Genomic DNA, 22,847 nt, shown 5'->3' on the forward strand with positions numbered 1-22,847 from the left:
ACAGCATTGTTCTAAAACATTCAACCTCAATTGACCTCTCAACTTTATGAGATAAGAAAGACACTTAAAGAGATTCCGTAACAAAAATTGCATCCTGTTTTTTATCATCCTACAAGTTCTAAAAGCTATTCTAATGTGTTCTGGCTTACTGCAGCACGTTCTACTATCACCATCTCTGTAATAAATCAACTTATCTCTCTCTTGTCAGACTTGTCAGGCCTGTGTCTGGAAGGCTGCCAAGTTCTTCAGTGTTGTGGTTCTGCTATGAACTCCCCCATCCAGGCCCTTCTCTGCACACTGCCTGTGTGATATTTAGATTAGTGCAGCTTCTCTCTGTTCTATTATCTTTTACAGGCTGGATAAATCCTCCTCTGAGCTGGCTGGGCTTTCACATACTGAGGAATTACATACAGGCAGAGCTGTCTGCACTCTGCGGGAAGAAATAGCCTGACACTTCAGTGGAAGATAACTGCAGGGGGAAATAAACACACAAATGATCTCTTGAGATTCAAAAGGATGGCTGTATATAGCCTGCTTGTGTATGGATGTATTTTCTATGTGTGGACATACTGTACATCAATCTACTTCCTGTTTTGGTGACCATTTTGTTTGTTTATAAACAAACTTTTTAAAACTGTTTTTAACCACTTTTAATGCGGCGAGGAGCGGCGAAATTGTGACAGAGGGTAATAGGAGATGTCCCCTAACGCACTGGTATGTTTACTTTTGTGCGATTTTAACAATACAGATTCTCTTTAAAGGGATACTGTAGGGGGGTCAGGGGAAAATGAGTAGAACTTACCCGGGGCTTCTAACGGTCCCCCGCAGACATCCTGTGTTGGCGCAGCCACTCACCGATGCTCCGGCCCCGCCTCCGGTTCACTTCTGGAATTTCAGACTTTAAAGTCTGAAAACCACTGCGCCTGCGTTGCCGTGTCCTCGATCCCGCTGATGTCATCAAGAGCGCACAGCGCAGGCCCAGTATGGTCTGAGTCTGCGCAGTACACTCCTGGTGACATCAGCGGGAGCGAGGACACGGGCGTGCAGGTGCAGTGGTTTTCTGACTTTAAAGTCAGAAATTCCAGAAGTGAACCGGAGGCGGGGCCGGAGCATCGGTGAGTGGCTGCGCCAACACAGGAATTCTGCGGGGGACCATTAGAAGCCCCGGGTAAGTTCAGCTCATTTTCCCCCGACCCCCCTACAGTATCCCTTTAAGCCACACCCCTGCCAGACCTCTAATAGAGCCCCCGACACACCCCTGCCAGACCTCTAATCACGGCCCTGCAAACCTTTAATAAAGCCTCTGTCACACCCCTAGTCACGCATATACTATAAAGATTTCATTAAAAAACAATGTTGTTTTATAACTCAAAGTACACTGGTACTTTCTATCCTGCTTCATTTTCCTTCATATTAACATTTGAAAATCAGAAACATATCAATTTAAAGTGGCCCTGAACTCTTGTTCAGGCCAGAAGGAAAACAGAGAAATGCACCGTGTATGTATTTAGAGAGTTTAGCCTATCTAATCTCCCCCATCTGAGGCTGATCATAATTGTAATTTGATCTCTCAGCTGTGTCAGTCCAAGAATCTTGGCAATCCTCGACAGAGCAGCTAATTTGTAAACAAAGGATGTTAACCCTATGCCTACTTCCATGAAAGCAGGAAGTAGACACACTGCAGATTTATTGCAGGACTACTATCAGCTCTAACAAAGAAATGTTTTTCTTTATAAGTTATTATGCTGTTGCTTATCTTTTAGAGCGAAGAGGAAGATCTGAGTTCAGGTCCACTTTAAAGGATGGGAACAAAGTATAGAGTCAATTAAACACATTTTATCCGTTTAAAAAAATACATATATTTACATAGATCTGTACATAAGTCCTGAAAGAGGGACAAATGAGGAAGAAAGAGGGACAGAGGGACTGGGTTCCCAAAGAGGGACTGTCCCTCCTAAAGAGAGATAGTTGGGAACTTTGCACTTGAGTCTAAAAAGTAATAAGTACACTAGCACTTTAACTATAACTGGGAAGAATGAAGCATGCCTATGAAAGCGTGAGTCTTCCCAGCATGCAATATCTCATGTGCTATAACTGTATACCACAGCAGAGCTATTTGATCTTTCACACACACGAGGCTGTTAATAAGCTTTATATAGAACACGTTCCATACTGGTTATTACAGGGAACCTCGACCTCGCATGGATTGTGTAGCAGATGTATTCCCTGCCCAGGGCTGACTACAAGGAACAGCATTAGCATTTTATATGCATTCAATTATTCGATTTCATGTTCTGCGCTACAACACCCACTCAAGTCACTGACATGAAGGGAATTACAGCAGTGTAGAGAGATGTCAGAATGACGTGTTCCTGTCTACAGGAATTACTGTAACATGCCATGACTTAACCTTTCCATACGCGGTGGCACATCACTCTCCCACTGCAGACCATCTCCACTGGAAACATGTAGGGTGACATCGTATACAGTATGTCACTAATATGCTGCTATTACCCTCAACTTCATTATCATCATCATTATGACCAATGTCATCTATCCCCATCACTAGTCTACACTTGTGTTTAGCAATAGTAATTAGCATGTTAGGCTTATATTTAAAAAAAAAAAATGGCGGCCCTAAATTTGGGTGCCGGATGAAGCTGTTAGTAAAATTAATGTTACCAATATTCTACTACTGGGTGTTGAATAATACCGAGAGTAGAATATCAGTAATTTTACCGATATTCTACTATTGTGTAACCTAACCTACCTCTCTCACTAACCCTTCCCCCTACCTACCCCCAACACTAACATACTCCCTACCTACACCTAACACTAACATACTCCCTACCTATCCCCAACACTAACATACTCCCTACCTACCCCCAACACTAACATACTCCCTACCTACACCTAACACTAACATACTCCCTACCTACACCTAACACTAACATACTCCCTACCTACACCTAACACTAACCTACTCCCTACCTACACCTAACACTAACATACTCCCTACCTACACCTAACACTAACATACTCCCTACCTACCCCCAACACTAACATACTCCCTACCTACACCTAACACTAACATACTCCCTACCTACACCTAACACTAACATACTCCCTACCTAACCCCAACACTAACATACTCCCTACCTACCCCCAACACTAACATACTCCCTACCTAGTACCTACACCTAACACTAACATACTCCCTACCTACACCTAACACTAACATACTCCCTACCTACCCCCAACACTAACATACTCCCTACCTACCCCCAACACTAACATACTCCCTACCTAGTACCTACACCTAACACTAACATACTCCCTACCTACACCTAACACTAACATACTCCCTACCTACCCCCAACACTAACATACTCCCTACCTACCCCCAACACTAACATACTCCCTACCTAGTACCTACACCTAACACTAACATACTCCCTACCTACACCTAACACTAACATACTCCCTACCTACCCCCAACACTAACATACTCCCTACCTACCCCCAACACTAACATACTCCCTACCTAGTACCTACACCTAACACTAACATACTCCCTACCTACCCCCAACACTAACATACTCCCTACCTACCCGCAACACTAACATACTCCCTACCTACACCTAACACTAGCTCTACCCCATCCCCCGACATCCTATCTAGGCCTTAAACTACAGCTAGAATAGGAGGGTTGTGGCTGTTATTGATGCTCTCACGGAGCACAGGGAGGACACAGATTTATGGGTAAATAACCCCTCATGTCCCCGCCACACACCTGCAGTAATGAATGCTCATTTATATCATGAATTTGAGTGCTTAGGCACTGGAATTTACTCGTGAGAGCATCCCTAGTGGCTGTGCAGCCTAACACCACATAATAAACAGCCTCAGTGGGAAGGTGGGGCTACATACCAACACAGGCAGTAACCTACTTACACACCACTCGAGTTACAATTTTTCATACATACATACAAAATTGTTCCCATGTACAAAATATACATTGCTGGGTTTTTTTAATTACTTATTTTTGTTTCTTCAAATTACAGTATTATATAAGCTGTTGTAAGTAGTATAACCACTTAATGAATTTACTAAAGTATATCCACGCCCCTGGAGACTTCAGCTAAGCTCCAGAGGCGTAGATATATGTATCTCGCCACAATCACCGTTGTGCACGCTCCCGTGCGCATTCTTGTCACCCCCCATTGGTACACAGATCAGTGAATGGGAACACAGTTCCCATTTACCGATCTACGCACTGGTGGTCACTGACCAAAGTAAAAGTAAAGCATACACACACTACTTCCTCTGTGTACTGTTCACAGTACACTGGAGGAATAAAGTGGGGGTACATCTAGTGGCCAAATAGTAAAATTACACCTACATACATTACATTAGATAAAAACACATAAAATACCCAACTTATTAACCCCTTACCTCCCCTCCTATAGCTACCTAAATAAAACACCTGTTTAAAAAAAAAAAGCGAAAATACACCTTTATTTCCAAATAAAATATTTTCGGCATACTTTGTACTAGGGACATCATTTAACAGGTGTAATAACTAGAAACATTGGTACAGTATCACACTTTATTTTAAAACTATAATAAATATAATATAATATAATATATATATATATATATATATATATATATATATATATATATATATATATAATAAATATAAATATAATATTTTTTTCCATTTGTTATTATTATTCCCATGTAAATGTATGTAGACTAAATGCATGTACAATAAAATAATTCTTAGCAAAATTTACCACCCAAAGAAAGCCTGGAGAAAAAAAAACAAGATATAGATCATTTTGTTGTGATAAGTAGTAATAAAGTTATTGGCCAACGAAAGGGCGGAGCACTGAAATGTGAAAATTGCTCTGGTCCATAAGGGGAAAAACCCCTCAGTGGTGAACTGGTTACAACATTGAACATTGAAAACAACAACCCAAAAAAACAACATTGTTTCTACTATATGACCAAATCCAGAGATGTGCGAAAGTAAATAATTTATCCACATTTCACCATGTATAACACAGGACTCAACTTACAAACAAATTCAACTTACAAACAATCTCCTGGAATTGAACCTGTTTGTAGGCATGGGACCGCCTGTATGTAGCAATATACAGCTACAGGAAGTATATCTGAAACTAGGTTATTTAACGTAACAGTGAATACTGTGAATAATTTGCTGAATTCTGCTCTATGTCGCTACAGGGCCTCTTGAACTTGTACAGAAGTCTGCATTTCCTTGTGCTGTACCCACACACCATAAATAGTCTATTGCTCACAAAGTTGCGGTCATAGTAAATGAGTCTGGAGCTAATTATCTGAAAACGTATTTGAGGATCAGGCAGAGTTCATGCTTGCAGTCAGTGAATCGTAAATTCCAGTCTCTTACCTGTCCAAAGATTTCTGGTAGGCCGAGCACTTGGCCAGTGAACACTCCCACACATATCAGGATTGCAGTGACCTGCCCCAAGGAGCCACGGATTCTCTTCGGTGAGATCTCATTAAGATACATAGGCAGTGTGCTGAGAGCTATACCTGTAACACAAGAAATGCTCAGGCTTGTGTAATGGTCTGCAAGGGCTAGGAATGAAAGACAATGTCATTACAACTATGCTTCACGTGGCTGTCAAATTAACCTGCATAGCTTTGTCTTTTTTTTTCTTTCATGCAAAACTTTAAATGTCCATGTCATTTACTGTGCTGCCCAGTGTTCTCCTCAGGCTTTTTTAGCCAGGTGCCCCACTTAGCTAATTTTGGTGAGCACCCGGCTGTCATCAGCTCGCCTCCTCATCCTCCTCCTATGCTGTAAGCAGAGGTGCACTGGCCCCACATTCCCCTCTCGCACCCCACCAGGCTACTTTTTCATGACACCCAGCAGGAAAAAAAAATCTGGGGAGAACACTGCTGCCTTTAGTTAATCTTTAAAGGGGAACTTCAGCCTAAACAAACATACTGTCATTAAGTTACATTAGTTATGCTAATTAAAATAGATAGGTAATATAATTTCTTACCCGCCATGTTTTAAAAGAACAGGAAAATGTTTGTGATTTCATGGGGGCAGCTATCTTTTTCATGGGGGCAGCCATCTTTTTGGTTGAAAGGAGGTGACAGGGAGCATGAGACACATTTCCAACTGTCCTGTGTCCTGATCACCCCTCCCAGCTGCGTGCGCTAGGCTTCAAATCTTAAATTCAAAATAAAAAAAAATGTGTACCAAAACAGCAGAAGGAGAACAACACCAGAAATCCCATCATGCTTTGCACAGCATCAGGGGAAAAATGCCCGGGCAGTTTTCTTCTGTGCAGCTAAAAATGAAGCTTGGGTAAGAAAAACAAAGTTCTGATGCTGTGAAAATGTTAAAGAAACACCAAGCGTTTTCAGCGCTGCTGAGTAGGTTTTTAGTCTGGAGGTTCACGTTAAGGTTTTATAAGTATAGTAAAACAAATACCCTCTGTCTTAACCCCTTATAATGATTAGCCCATTTTACCACTTCTATGTAGTATGAGAGACTACTCACATAATCTGCTCATAGTATTCACAGTCTGTTGACCTTCATACTACATGGAAGTGGTAAAATTAACCAATTGTTGGGCAATCAAAATTGGATATGTGTACTTGCGCACCCTTACCCACCTTCTTTTTACATACGCACCACCCTTACCCCCCTTCTTTTTTCAACCCAAATAACTATGTAAGGTACACACATTCAATTTTTAATTGGCCAATTTTACCACCTCTTTGTAGTATGAGGGCCAACAGATTTTAAATACTATGAACAGATTGTGTAGGTAAGCTCTCACACTACATGGAAGTGGTAAAACTGGTGAGTTTAGTCCAGGCATGGGCAAACTTGGCCCTCCAGCTGTTAAGGAACTACAAGTCCCACGATGCATTTGCCTTTATGAGTCATGACTGTGGCTGTCAGACTCCTGCAATGCATTGTGGGACTTGTAGTTCCTTAACAGCTGGAGGGCCAAGTTTGCCCATGCCTGGTTTAGTCAGTCACAATTGGATGTGTGGACCAGGTTTAAAGAGAACCCGAGGTGGGTTTGAAGAATATTATCTGCATACAGAGGCTGGATCTGCCTATACAGCCCAGCCTCTGTTGCTATCCCAAACCCCCCTAAGCTCCCCCTGCACTCTGCAATCCCTCCATAAATCACAGCCACGCTGCTGACAAACAGCTTGTCAGAGCTGGCTGTGTTTATCTCTATAGTGTCAGTCTGCTGCTCTCCCCGCCTCCAGCAGAACTCCAGTCCCCGCCTGCATCCCTTCCCTCCCTGCTGATTGGAGGGAAGGAACGGGGGCAGGGACCGGAGCTATGCAGGAGGCGGGGGAGCAGCTGAGACTGACACTACAGATGTAAACACAGCCTCACAGCACAGCTGTGATTTATGAGGGATTGGAGGATGGTGGGCGGGCGATGTGTGATGTTGGTGTATGATGGAGGAGGGGGCGGAGCATGGATGAGAACAGTGATGTCAGGCTGAATTGGGGAAAGATAATCCTGTTTGCTAGACCTCTCATTAATCTAATCAGGCCACCATACACACACTAGTTGCTCACAGTTGGTCTCGAGTTAGTCTTTCCACGTTGTATCCATACATTCTATCCATATTCCCCTTGTTTGCCCATGTAACCTGCTTCTTAAATGGGCATTATGGCGAAAAATTGTAAAATGTAAAATGTGTGCAAACATATACAAATAAGAAGTACATTTTTTCCAGAGTAATATGAGCCATCAATTACTTTTCTCCTATGTTGCTGTCACTTACAGTAGGTAGTAGAAATCTGACAGAAGCAACAGGCTTTGGACTAGTCCATCTCTTCAGAGGGGATTCTCAGGGGCTTATTTATTTTCAAAAGCACTTAGTGAATGGCAGTTGCTCTGTCCAACTGCCAAAAAACTATGTAGCGAGCAGGAAGGCTGGCCAGCATCATTTTTAAAATCCTTTTTAGGGAATAGCTTTATAAAGAATAAAAACTTTGCTGAGAATCCCCTATGAAGAGATGGACTAGTCCAAAACCTGTCACTTCTGTCAGATTGCCACTATCTGCTGTAAGTGACAGCAACATAGGAGAAAAGTAACTTATGGCTAATTTTACTCTGGAAAAAAACATATTTCTTATTTTTCTATGTTTGGACATATTTAAAATTTTACAATTTTTCGCCATAGTGCCCCTTTAAATATTTGTTTGTAAAGCACCACAGAACATGTTGGCTCTATAGAAATCAATAACAATAATATTCATCTAATACTGGGGCCCACTGAGCTGTACAAGCCAGTCCTTGATTTTTCAGAGCTGTAGGGATACTGTTGGCTGCTGTTTTGTTGCCCTTTATAGTAAAGAGGAACTTTAACGAAAAGGGGAAAAAATTTAAATCAACACATTGCAAAGTGAGACGTGATCAAGAAGTGATTGATATGCGCCATGTAATTTGTTCATGATGTTTGATCCACAATCAAACTGGCTCCTATGCTGGGGATATCCCTACCATTCTTTTCCTCCCCTTCTCCCGCTTTTCCCCTCCCCTATTTTCCCCTCATCCCTCCCAAATCCCATACCTTTCTTGCCACTTTTCCCTCCCAACCCCAGTAAAAAACCCGCCCCTCCCCCCTGCACTGTTCTACAATGTTTATCATATTTTGTTGTTGAATAAGTCCTAACAGCTGTATTACTGACCTCCTTACCTCAATCTGAGTTACCCAAGATTATGCGCATATTAAAGTGCATTTTTAGTTTTATACCCCTTCCACTATTTTTTGTAGCACAGACCCTCGGGTCCCTTTTTATGGTTTTTGAAATTGATGATATCATATTGTAAATTATATTTGACAGTCTGTATTCCTATTTGGCAATCCTACATATATTAGTGCACTGTCACTTTAATTTCCCCTTGTAAAAAGTCCAGGCCGCTATACATTTTTCCTGTCACTAGATGGAAGCCTTGAGCTCCATCTATGATACGATAGCCTTATGCAGACTTGCAAAGGACTTCTAATAAGTTTGTCCTATTTAGGCCACCATATCCAGGAAGTGCTACTCCCCATGCTTCCCATGCTGGATTGAACTGTAACCCAGCGTGTTATTGGCCGCCCTTGGTGGAGAGGAGGTGGTGCCTTTAGCAGCAATTGGCTGCACGCTGATCTGTTTAGGATTTAAACTGACAGCAGACAGCCGCCCTCTGCAGCCTCCGTAGAAGCGCATCTGCGCGAAACGGCTGTAAGGCTCTCATCCCCCAGCACCCACCCCACAGCTTTACCAGCAAACCGGTATGTTACTTCTCAATATGCATAAACTTGAATCCACGATGTTGCACCATGTGTTATGAATAAACAAGCAGTTTACAGCAGTGCTGGCATTTCTCATATTTTTCTCTGCCTGCATTTGATCCACAATCAGCATGCAAGTATTCATCTTTACTACAGGCAGACAGCACCAACTGCCATTATCTATAACCACACCCCCTAACAATGGGGTAGGCTAAAAGGTTTTTTTTTTTTTTATAGACATACTTATAGAGATGACCTAAAACAGTTCGCCAGTGGGCAGTATTCTGTGAACCGTACCTGGTCACCGTACGCTTTGAACAAAAAAAAAAAATTGGAACAAAATTGTTTTTTAAAAAAAATTTGCGTTTGCATTTTTTTCCCATAGACTTTAATGGCAGCCGAGCGGCCACCAACTTTAGCGATTAACAGCAAAGCCCCCTACATGCTAGAAACACCAAATTTGCAGGGTATGTGAACACATTTGCAGGGTATCTAACAGAAGATTGCAAGATAGAGGATATTGACGTGGGACCTTTTCCGAGGATATTGGCGTGGGAACTTTTTGTAACAGGTACAGGTAAGTATTTCTGGTTATTTAGGATTAATAAAGGACTTTACGGTTGTGTTTTGATTTCATTTAACCCTTTGTGGAAATGGGTAACATTTCTCCTGGGAGGGAGGTGGGTATCTGGGGGTACTCTTCTTAAAGGGGACTCCCAGATACCACCATAAATCCCCCCAGAGAGTCGTCGCCCCCACCTCTTCCTGGGGCACCAGAAGTGGGGAAGATCCCCTTGCTCATGGATTGGACAAGGGCTTGGGGGGAGGGAGAGGCTTGGCCGCCCCTCCCCCCAAAGCGCCCCATACCATGGACCATGTGGGCTGATATAGCTCAGGGTGCGAAGCCCCACTCGACCGGGGCTCCACATTCTGGTTATTCCAGCCATCAAGGGGTTAAACAGGCTCGGGAGGGGTTACCCCTGTCATTTCCCACACTCTGAACATAAAAAAAGTTTCCAAAAATAGGTAAAGTTGCCAGGGATCTTTATACAGCCATATTGCGGCTGTATAACGATCCCTGGCCAAAGCTTTGCGGCTTCGAAGGGGTTTCCAGGGGTCCATACGCACCCCCTGGAAACCCCATAATGAAATCCATTGCTCTTTCTTTTGATATATGCAAATTTACACTACCCTTAGGTTTGCTACATTATCTGTCATTTACCGCATTTATATGTATACTTTTTTCCTATGATACTTTAAAATAGATTTTCCCAAAAACGATAAGGTCTTTTTGAATTTTTTTTCCTCTTGTACCCACTGCCCCTATCCACATACCCTGCAAATTTGGTGTTTCTAGCATATAAGGATGTTTTGCTATTAAACGATAAGTCAGCGGCCGTTCGCCTGCCATATAAGTCTATGGAGACTGCTTTTGAGGAAATTCACGTTCGCCGTTCACGAACGGAAAATTCTATGTTCGCGACATCTCTACATACATATACACAGAGGGAGATACTGGTTGCTTTGCAGTCGAAAAAAGTCATTATTTCACACAATGCAACAAGGCTCCCACAGTGTGATGTCAGGATCTAGGTCCTGACATCACACTGTGGGAGGGGTTTCACCACAATATCAGCCATACAGACCCCCTGAAGATCTATTTGAGAAAAGGTAAAGATTTCCCATGGGTCTCATCTACTGATTGGGATGAAGTTCAATCCTTGATTACAGTTCCTCTTCTTAAACTCCAAGGGACCAGAAAAAATTGTTTACTATATCAGAATTAGCCATATATTGTATCTTTGTCCAGACACATTTTCTGGGACCTGAGAACTTAGTTTACTATATCCAGACATTCCAGAGGATTACTATTATCAGAGTTTACTATGACCAGATTTTACTGTACTTAGTGACATTTTGTAAAGTTTACTTTAGTTTTTTTCCTCTTGACATTGTAAGTTGTTAGATGCAGAGCAAGTCACATATCTACATAATGGCCCTTGTATACCATTACCCAAATGTCTCATCCTTCTGGTAATGGGATAACTGGCACACTGCGGGTATATAAAAACATTTCAGTCGAATTGGTCTATTTATGTCTGCCTAAGGCCTGATATTTCACTGATGTGAACGGGTTCGTGCAATTTGTCATGCATCGGCAAAAGAACAATATCACTCCATTCAGTCCAGAAATTCTCGCTATTTGTACGCTGTCAAGTCCGCCAGACACAATGGCAGCATAATTCACGCCAGGTAGTTTTTTGTGATGTTGAAAATGTTTTCATGAATAGTTGGAAGAATAAACAACAAAAAAAGAAATGGCCACAAACACAAACATAAAGTTTTGGAATGTCAGTGATAGGAGACATAATGTAAAAAGCCACAGGAACATCTCAAACAAGAAAACTGTCAGCGTAATGCTGCAAGGCCTCCGTGTGAAGACAGAAGAAATAATAAAACCATCAGCTAATTTGAGGCATATAATGTGATGTTTTCAGAGAGGATAATAGAAGAACCCTGCCTGGGAAAATCTGGCCAATTTATACAGGCTGTGAGGAACAAAGACAATAGCACATCGCGGATAAATGACAATCTGTTGATGGCGAAGTAGAACAAGTCTGCTTGACAATGATTTCTGTTCCCTCCCATGAAGAAAGTCAGTGAAATCTTCACACCTGGACTCCATAAGCAAAATTAATTTCTGCAGGGGACACAGGCGAGGCGACAGAATGTATTTAAGGAATGTTTCAAGTCCCAAACTAGACATTAATCTGTTCTGCTGCTTGCTTGCAGGGTTCATTTGTGTAGAACTGAGTTTCTCCCTATTGTGTGGTTACATTTTGCTGAATGTCTTTCACACATTTAATTCACTACTTTTAGGGTTTATCATGTGAAAGTTTTTTTTTTTCAACAATAATTTTTATTGAGTAATAGCACATAGTGAGACTGATAACATACTTTTGTATATGTTCGGTTCAAGAGTATTACAACAGTCAAACAGAGAAAGATAAGACATGTGTGAACACAAAGTACATACTATATGATATTCTGTGGAAATTTGTACTTTCAGTTTATTATGTTGTGGACATTTTTAATTGTAGTGTGTTTCCTAGTGGGGCAATCAGGATCTTCAGAGAAGAGTAGCAAAGTTTTGGATTAATTATACCTAGAGTGCAGTCTATTATTATTATTATTATTATTATTTATTGTATTTATAAAGTGCCAAGATATTACGCAGCACTGGACATTAATTTAAGTTACAGACAATATTTAGGGGTGACATACAGCAATAAGACAATACAGGAAGCGTACGTACAAAAAGGGCGCCCGGACAAAAAGGGCGCGGGGTGTAAACGCTAATTAATAATTAATCATTAATAGCGTTTATAAAAATAGTGTGCTATATTTCGTTTACAAATAATGTTTAACAAAATTATAAATCATTAAATAATGTTTATGAAATCGGCAATTGTGAAAACGTTAATCTTCCGATTCAAAAGTGAAACTTATAATTACGTTTATTAAAAAAACGATAATATATGTTTAATTGTTATAATTATATATTATTGTGAATAACCTTCATTTATGGTTTGTTCTTATAATAAAATCTGAAAATATTCTTTATAACGATGATATAAATATAACTACGTTCGTAACAAGTGTTGTAAAACATTAGTAACTATTACTAAAATTTTACTAAAAGTATACCTAAGCCTACTCTCACACAGAACCCTCCCTGTACCTATCCCTAACCCCTAGACCCCCCCTGGTGGTGCCTAAACCTAAGACCCCCCTGGTGGTGCCTAACCCTAACCACCCACCTGGTGGTGCCTAACCCTAACCACCCCCCTGGTGGTGCCTAAACCTAAGACCCCCCTGGTGGTGCCTAAACCTAAGACCCCCCTGGTGGTGCCTAAACCTAAGACCCCCCTGGTGGTGCCTAAACCTAAGACCCCCCTGGTGGTGCCTAAACCTAAGACCCCCCTGGTGGTGCCTAACCCTAAGACCCCCCTGGTGGTGCCTAAACCTAAGACCCCCTGGTGGTGCCTAAACCTAAGACCCCCCTGGTGGTGCCTAACCCTAAGACCCCCCTGGTGGTGCCTAAACCTAAGACCCCCCTTACTGATCGCTTTATTATGTGGATAATAATGTTTTACTAATTGTGGCTGCAAAAAATATATTGCAATTTACGTTACGTACTGATCGCTTTATTTTGTGAATAATAATGTTTTACAAACAGTAAGGGATAAAACTTTAAATAATGTTTTAATTAGTAAAATAAGATAAATATGTTTAGTATTTTTATAAACGTTATTCGGCACGGGTGTATTTTATAAATGTAAATCACCACAAGCACAGTTATAAATCATTAAAAATCTCCGGGCGCCATTCGTAAACGTTATTTAGCGCCCTTTTTTCCTGCTCGGCGCCCATTAAATGTTATTTATTATGAGAGTGAATGGCGGCGCCCTTTTTGTCCACTAGCTGCCTGCGCCCTTTTTTCCCGCTTGCATACAGGAATACAAGAAAACCAGATCACACAGCACAGTATGAGTACCAGGTAATGCTTAGCCAGTCACTGGATGGAGCATGGAGATTAGGCAAGTTAGGTTCACTCAAATGCATAGCATGGGTTTACAGTAATGGAGGTGCATGATCAGGTAGGACACAAAATGAGGAGGAACCTGCCCAAAGGCTTACAATCTAGAGGGAGAGGTAGGGACACAAGAGGTAGGGGACCAGAGTTCAGCTGTGGGTTTAGAGCAATTGTGAGGGGTGGTAGGCCAGAGGGAAAAGGTGAGTTTTGAGGACCTTCTTGAAGGTGTTGAAGGAGGGGACAACCCTAATGGGTGGAGGTAGGGAGTTCCATAGTGTTGGAGCGGCTCTTGAGAAGTCCAGAAGTCTAGCTGACCAGTCATTCAATAACCATTCCTGGCTGACTGGTAGAACACCGCCTCTTGGTATAGTTGTGCAATTGATGCAGCGGTCTTAGATCTATCAATCGAAATCTGATAATTGTTATAGCTGTTATAGATAATCCAAATATGTAGGTAACGACTGTCTATTTCTTCTGATACGTTGGATATTTTAGGAAAGTCTCATAGGGAGAGTGTGGGTTAATACTTTATTGTTGTGTTATGACAGCAAGGGGGTTGCTAAGCTGGACTTCTTGTGTTATGCCCTTAATGTTAACAGTATCTAAAATATCTATTCCCATTGTGAATAGTCTACTATTCAGAATCAGAATTAGTTTATTTTGCCAAGTGCAACCGAAGTTGTACCCGGAATTGTTTTTGGCACATACAGGGTCGGTGATGGTACAGTTCAAATGCATACAGTTCATGTAAAGTATGGTATACAAAGTATATGAACACCATAAATACAAACGTAGCTGAGTAGGACCAGAGGGATAACCTGAGTGCTATGTTGAAAGGAGCTGCCACTATAAAAGCGGCGCTTAAATGCTGTGCAGCTATTTAGGAGCTCATAAGGTCCATGAAAAAAGGAAAAGGAGAGAGAGAGTAGAAATATAGAAATTAGAAATATAGTCCCCGACTAGCGGCCTAGTCCAAAAGCGTTGCGTAGGCCTAGTAGATGTACAGCTTGCAGATCAGGCCTGCTGAGGAGAGCAGGAGTGCAAGAGGGCCTTCCTGGCTGCAGGTATCCCAAACCTAACAGATCACATCCATGTGGCAGAGTTAGGGGTTTGCCAGCATACGGCAATGTCCTGATGGCTGGTGGATACTGTTGAGAGGGGTTCAGTCACAAAGGTAGTGTCCCCGATGGCTGATGGGGCAGTGGGGCAAAAAAGGAAAAAGCTGTTCAGTGAAAATCATTATTTGTTTGCGTAGGAAAAGAAATATTTTATACTAACAGTGTATTCACATGTCTTATTACTACCATATGAAGATTTGAGCAAGAAAATGATCTGTAATTATATATTTATATATGTAGTAGTAGGTTGCTGCTTAATAGATCAATAACAATAACGTCAATTAAACTAAAACAGTTGAAACTGTAAACCCTGGTATCTCAATCTTCCCTTCTGTGATATAATTCTGTTAAGTCTAATAAGGGATGTATCAGTGAGAATATCATAATGAGTCAAGCATAGGTGCTTATTGTTTTTCCTGGCCTGAGGAGTTCTTCTAATAAAAGATTCCATTTAAAGGTTGCTATAGGCTTGATTCACAAAGCGGTGCTAACTGTTAGCACGTCTGTGAAACCCCCCTTAGCACGTCTAAACGAGCTTTTCGCGCGCAAAACTTTATGCACGTAAAACTTTACGCGCGCACTGCACAGAGCGCAGGGCGCTCCACGCGAAGTGCCCATTAAAGCCTATGGGACTTAGCGCGCGCATAGGACTTTGCGCACGCAAAACTTTGCACGCGATCTGATTGAGAAATCCGGTGCTAACCTACTTAGCACCCTGGTTAGCGCTTCTAAAGACTTTAGACGTGCTAAGTAGGTTAGCACCGCTTTGTGAATCAAGCCCGATGAGAGTGGCAAAGTCAAGTTTTTCCGATGATTTCCAATTGCTGGTAATGGTACATTGAGTTGCTAGAATTAGATGGCAAATGTGCATACTAAAAGTTGGAACAATTTTTTCTATATCTATGCAAAGCAATGCTAGTTGAGGGGTTAGGGAGAAGGAAGGGTACAATTTTTGCTTAATATATTGCTCTATTGCTTTCCAAAGAGTTGAGACCGTTGGACAATCACATAGCATGTGAAGCAAAGTTGTGGTATGGCATTTCCAACATATCGGGGATGATGATGGTGAGAAGGTTGCCAGTTTCCCGGGTGTAATATACCATGGTGTGAGAATTTTCATGTATTGTTCCCAGTGCGAGTTGCATCTGGACAATTGGAGAATTTTTTTAATTGATGTCACTATTTGGGGGTTTGGGAGTTCTATTCCAAGGTCATAGGACCATGTTTTGATGTATTTGTCGAGAGATGGTGGAGATTTGGTAATGAGGTTTTGATACCATAAAGCTATTCCTCCTGTAACTGGTTTATTGAATTATTTCAACTGGTTGGTTGAATTAAGCATTGTAAGGATTTGATTATTGATTTCAGGAATACTTATTTGTTTTGATCTCAGGAATATTGTATTTCTTTTTAGTTCCTTAAAGGATCTGATTCTATGACCATCAAATAGATCATTTAGATTTTTTATCCCTGCCACTCTTAAAGCAGTAGGATTAGTCATACTATGCCAGGGAAAAAAAACACATATATAAGTAGATAAATACTTGATCTACTTACATAACACATGTATTATACTGTCCATGTTTTGATTTCAGTGAATGTTATATAGTAAATGACGAGAATTCTGTTCCTGGTGGGGGCCATGTCTTTTGCCCACCGTTAAGGCTAACTCGTGATGTCATTTCTGCCCTTTACTTTTTTTCTTGTCTCCTCCAATCTCTGAGTCACCTCAGCCTTGCTTGTAAACACAAGTGAGTAGGGGATCAGGTTTCAGATAAGAAGGTGACAGGGAAATAAAGGAAAGAGGAGGAATAGATTATAGATAAAAAGAACCCCCAGCATGCAATTCTTTGGCACGACTACTAAAGGGCTAGTGTTTCCTTAAGTATGTGATAGCTTCAAATCATAACAGCAGAAAAAGTTTTGAAAGTTTTGAATGCAGGCTTAGCATCTTTATCACTTAATACACTCAGACCAGTTGATGTTGAAATTTGATTTTTATGGTGACGATACCGCTTTTAAGCAGATATGTTTATTTCTGGAATCATAATTTGGTTCACTGTTAGAGGAACTCTAGGTGCTACATAGGAGCTTCTATGTGGAGGATATTTTAAGAAGTATTCCCATGACTTAAGTGTAGTTGTGATAGATGAGAAGTTATGTTTAGAGGGTTTGTGTCCTAATAATATACTGGAGAGTAAATCTCTAGGACATGTCTTCAATAAATCCTGTTCCAGCGTAACCCATTTCTTATCAATGTTTGTGGACCACCAATGTTTAACTCCTTCAAGGTTGCATGCATGGTAATAAGCCTCTATATGAGGAAGGCCTATGCCCCCCCCCCCCCCCCCCATTTTTTATGGTATTGTAGGAGATTCTAGGTTTCCATCGTGCCCAAATCAGATTATCAAAGAGAATCTGTACTCTAAAATGTTTATAGCAAAAAGCATACCATTCTATTCATTATGTTCTACTGTGCCCCTCTGTGCTGTTTCTGCTACTCTCTGCTGCAATCCTGGCTTGTAATTAACAGTTTTAGGCAGTGTTTACAAACAAACTAACCAGCTTGTGATAGGCTCACATAAGCAGAGTGTGTGAGTCATACAGAGCCTGCAGGGGGCCTGCAGAGGGTGTGTATCGCTTCTATCCAATCACAAGGAGCACTGCACATTCCACACATTCCAGCCTAGCCTGACAGAGCTGACAGAAGAAAACAGATTAGATCATATAACAGAGATAACACAGCCACTGTGCAATTAGGAAAGGCTGCAGTAAGCCAGAGCACATTAGAACAGGCAAAGGAACTTATAGGATAGAAGAACTAAGGCTGAACATTTTGTTACAGATTCTCCTTAATGTTTTTTTTAGTTCCAAAAAATATGTACCCTTGATAATCATTGGTATAGTACGGAATAGATACATGATTTTTAGATGTAAGAACATCATGAAGGATCCCAATCTTCCTGACCATGAGAGTGTAAATTTAGCGAGGCTCTGTGATTCAGTTTTGAGTTTTGTTGGGAGAGGTACGAAATTGTATTTAAAAAGGTCTGATGCCTTTGTTGTTAAGTGGATACCTAGGCATTGTACTGCCAGGTCTGCCCAGAGAAATGTGAATTTGTTAGAAATACTAGATTTAAGATCTAAGGGTAAGTTTAGACCTAATATGTAAGATTTATTTCGGTTGAGCTTGTAATAAGATGCTTCAGAAAACATAGTTATTACTTTAAGTAGGTGATGTAAGGATATAAGCTGGATTGGAGATAACTAGTGCCACATCATCCGCAAATAAACTTATCACATGACTACTACTTCCAGTAGTGATTTCTTGTATCTCTGGTGTTGTTCGAATTTTTTGTGCCAATGTTTCCATAAGGAGAACAAAGATGATGGGGGATAATGAGCATCCCTGGCGAGTACCGCTGGATATATCAAAGGTGTCAGACATAAATCCTGCTGCATTGACTTTTGCGGAGGGATGTGAGTATAATGCCATGATGGTTGTTAGGATCGGTCCATGAAATCCAAATTTGGAAAGGGTAGCGTATAAGAAACCCCAGTGTACTCTGTCAAACGCCTTATCAGCATCCAAAGTAAGGAGCAGAGAAGGCGTTCCACAGAGCTCTATATGTCTAAGTATCTTCAACATCCTTCGGGTGCCGTCTGGTTCTTGTCTTCCTCTAGTAAATCCTACCTGGTCAGGTCTTAATAGGTTGGGGGTTATGTCCAGTCGGTTTGCGATTCGTTTTACATATATTTTTGTGTCAGTGTTCAATAGGGAGATAGGTCAGTAGTTGTTAGTGAATTGATGGTCTTTACCAGGTTTGGGGATCACTGTTATGGTGGCTTTTAGATATTCTTTGGGTATAGGGGTTCCAGCTAGAAAGGTGTTAAATAATTCAGTTAAAAAGGGAGTGTATCTGCATATGTAGTAAAATACTCATTGATAAAACCATCAGGGCCTGGGGTCTTGTCTTTTTTTTAAGGATTTGATAGTTTTAATAATTTCTGATGGGGAGAAGACAGTGTTGAGGTTGATAAAGTGATCAGAGTTTAGTTTTGGCAGATCTATAGAGGACAGGAAATCATTGATTAAGGTTGGTGTAGGTTGCGGGGTTGATATATCTTTCTTTAGGAGATATATATATACTACGGAAAATGCGTCAGCTAGATCTTTTGGGTTCATAGTTTTAGTTTTAGTTATCGGGCGTATGATCGAGTGAATCATTTTGTGATCTTATGTTTAATCTGATTAGCCAAATATTTCCCAGCTTTATTGTTCTGGGAATATCTGATAGAGTTCACTTTCCTCAGATTATTCTCATATTGATACAGTAAATGGTTGCGAAGATCTTGTCTAAGTTGAGACAGTTGTTTGTATACAGAGGTATTTTTTCTAGTGATTGGATCTGTGTTAGGAGGTGGGTAAAGGTAGCCATACACTGGTCGATTTGCCATCAGATTCGACCAACAGATAGATCCCTTTCTGATCGAATCTGATCAGAGAGGGATCGTAAGGCTGCCTTTACTGCAAACAGATTGTGAATCGATTTCAGCCTGAAACCATTCACAATCTGTGGTGGTGGTGGTTGTGCTGCCGCCGCCGCCCCCCCCCCTCCCCTGCATACATCACCTGCTCCGGCCCGCGTGACTCCCCCCCGGTCTCCGCTGTCTTCTTCTCCGCTCTGGTCTGTTCTCTGTGTCCGGCAGGCTTCACTTCTTCCTGTCTGGGGGAAGTTTAAACAGCAGAGCGCCCTCTACTGTTTAAACTTCCTGCCGGGACAGGAAGAAGTGAAGCCTGCTGGATCTGGAGCCCAGCGTGGAGACGGAGCAGCGGAGACCAGGGGAGTCGCGCCGGCCGAGCAGGTAATGTATTGCAGCTGTATTGCGTTGGTCGTCAGGCACTTGAACGCCGCTAGCTACGCGCTCCCTACCCACGGGCGATCGATGGTAATTTCCCGCACGGAGTGATCCACGGGATCAATCTATTTCGGGATTAAATAGATCAAAATTTAGCGTTAACGATTTGACAGCAGATTCGATCCCAGTGATCGAATCTGCTGTCGATCGGTGGGGAATCGGCCTAGTGTATGGCCAGCTTATAAGTCTTTTGTCTTTCTCTTTTAATGCTAGAGCTTTGTTGTATATACAAGCCTCTGACGTAGGCCTTATGTGCGGACCATATAGTGGATTTATTGACTTCTGTTGTGTTATTTATAGTGAAGAAGTCTTGTAGATATGATTTAAAAGTGGGTATATGTTCAGGATTGTTCAGTAATTCATCTTCCATGTTTTAGTTTTTGGAGCTTGGGTAGAGATTTTAATTGTCAATTGTATCGGAGCGTGGTATGACCACGTGATGTTACCTATCTTGGTGTCTACTACTGATTGAAGGAGATCTCTGTCAGTGAGGAAGTAGTCTATTCTGGAGTGTGTTTTATACACTGCATAATAGTTAGAGTAATCTCTCTCTGTCAGGTGGAATATTCTCCATGGGTCCATCAAATTGTTTCCCCTTAGAGTTTTTTCCAATAAAGTCGTGTAAGGTGTGTTTTTGGCGAAGAATCTAATTTTGTTACACAGGGGGAAGTCTCCACCTAGTAAGAGATTTCCTTGTTTGATCTTATCTAATTTATGAAGTAAATTGTTTAAGAATTGTTTTTGAGATGTATTGGGTGCATAGACAGACACTATGGTAAACATTTGTTCATTTACCAAACCTACAAAAACGATAAATCTTCCTCCCTCAACTCGGAGTGAGAAGTAATTCTGGCCCCCTGAGTTACCCATACACTGGCCGCAAACTATAGCACTGTAGCTATAGCCATGCCCAACTCAGGTGCTATGCAGCCGGCGCTGTGTGCTTAGAAGACCTGCTTTGCATTGTGTACCCTTTTTAACTGGTCCAATGTGGAGACTGCTATTTTCATTTTAATTAAGAAACATTCAGTATTGGGGCTAACTGCAAATCATGGGAGGCCATGCAATGTTCCCATGCCCCCTTTTCCCCATTGGTCACCCCGACAGCCGGGGCCCTACCCAGCGTAGCCGCCTCTGATCTGCAGGATGGATCCCTGTGCAAATAGTTGATGCCCTCCAAAGCCCTGGGCCTAACTGCTCTTGCAGGGGCTGCACCCCCTAGTTACATCGCTGAATCAATGTGCCTGGCTGTCAGGTAAATCTTTTAACCCTAATGTCTTCTGCATCATTGACTCAGAATGCGTATGCAGATCACTCTTCTAGCACCATTGGCTGCATCCTTGTTGCTGGTCTGAGACTGAGACTGAGACTCATACAGTAGATGCAGCCACTATACTTAGGGCCAGATTTTCCATAAGGCAATGTAGGCACATGCCCACAGGCACCCTATGTGGGAGAGCCTGCCCCCCTTCCATCACTGACCTCAGGCACTTACACCCTAATCCTTGTCTCAGGTCACTAATGGTACCCATACACCGTACAATAAAAACATTTGTTTTTTTTCCCTTTTATTTGACCAAAATGATTGAATCGACAATAAAACTCGACAATAATCTTTTTTTTCCGATCAAGAAAGATGAACGATTATTCCATTTTTGTCAATAAAAATCCGATTGCACATTATATTGATGTAACGTAATAATGGAACGAAATTGTCTAATCTAAAAAAAATGAAAATGTCGTACCATGTATGGGCACCAAAAGGAAGATATGTCTCCTTAGACTGTCTCGGTGATTAGAGTGTAAGGCTCCTTTTGCACTTAATCCGCTGCAATGGGCATGCGTTTGCGTTAGTGCACGTTTTTTCCCCAAATGTGATAGAAAACCTACAATACCAAAACGCTGGTATCCAGAAAAAAGAGTACTGTACTCTTTTTTTGTATCACAAAGGGATTGTAACAAATAGGTTTTATAATACATTTGGGGAAAAAAACGTGCAGTAACGCGTACTATCGCATACTAATGCGGACTAACGCAAACACATGCCCAATGCAGCGGATTAAGTGTAACAGGGCCCTTAGGGCCCATTTCCATAGGGATAGTGATGCGAATGTGGCTATCTAGCCGCATCACATCACTTCCGCCGCAGCCCGCCTCACTTCCACGTCTCCCGATGCGGAAGTCAATTGAGGACATGTGACGCGGCTGCGGGCGGATGCGCCGTGCGAGGGTCTGCAGCATGCTGCAGATTTCGGATCGCTCCGCACCGTTCCGCACAACATGCACACAATGGAATTGATTCCATTGCCGTGCATGTGTTTCAGCACACCCGCGGTGCAATGCGGCTATGTAGCGGTATCGCACCGCTTCTAGTGGAAACGGGCCCTTAGAGTCTTAGGAAAGTTAGTGACATAAGGCAGAGATTAGAGTTCAGAATATTTTTACTTGGGGTGTGGCCTGTGTTCGGGGGCAGAGTTAAGGGCAACAGAACGCCTGTGCCTACAGGCCTCTGACTTATAAATCCGGCCCTGACTATACTTCTTCTATATTAAGTTTGTTGAATCGTTCAGAGTCTGTTTGAGTCAGCAGCAAACTTGCTAACTGCACAAATCTTTTGTCGTCATTATTTCATTTCAAAATTGCAGTGTGCTTTCATCTTGAATGTTTCAAAGTGTGTGAGAATAGACTTGGAATTATCTACAGAACAGCCGTTATAGTAGACAGAATAATTGGGAAAAAAATTACCTCCATCCATTCCCATAATAAAGCGTCCAATTATGAGCATCTCAGGAACTCCTGCTAGGTTTGCTAAAGACATGAGTAGCGCTGCTGCCACTGCAAACACGTTATTCAGGAGCAATGTTCTTTTCCTGCAGCGCACACAAAGAT

The 22,847-nt window shown here is 41.7% G+C and overlaps 1 protein-coding gene across 7 annotated transcripts in view; it reads right to left on the bottom strand.

The window, feature by feature from the left end:
• SLC2A9 (solute carrier family 2 member 9) overlaps positions 1–22,847 on the bottom strand; it is a 524,193-nt gene that overhangs the window by 405,887 nt on the left and 95,459 nt on the right. For all 7 annotated transcript variants that reach the window (XR_011030521.1, XR_011030522.1, XM_068277492.1 and 4 more), the window contains exons 5-6: positions 22,704–22,828; positions 5,438–5,583 (exon numbers count right to left, since the gene is read on the bottom strand). Coding sequence is in view for 5 of the 7 variants with exons in the window: in XM_068277492.1 (XP_068133593.1) it covers positions 5,438–5,583; positions 22,704–22,828 (271 nt within the window). In the remaining 2 variants the exon portion in view is untranslated. The remainder of the gene's footprint in view (positions 1–5,437; positions 5,584–22,703; positions 22,829–22,847) is intronic.

The sequence above is a fragment of the Hyperolius riggenbachi genome, chromosome 1 (genome assembly GCF_040937935.1).
Source record: "Hyperolius riggenbachi isolate aHypRig1 chromosome 1, aHypRig1.pri, whole genome shotgun sequence".
Taxonomy (NCBI): Eukaryota; Metazoa; Chordata; class Amphibia; order Anura; family Hyperoliidae; genus Hyperolius; species Hyperolius riggenbachi.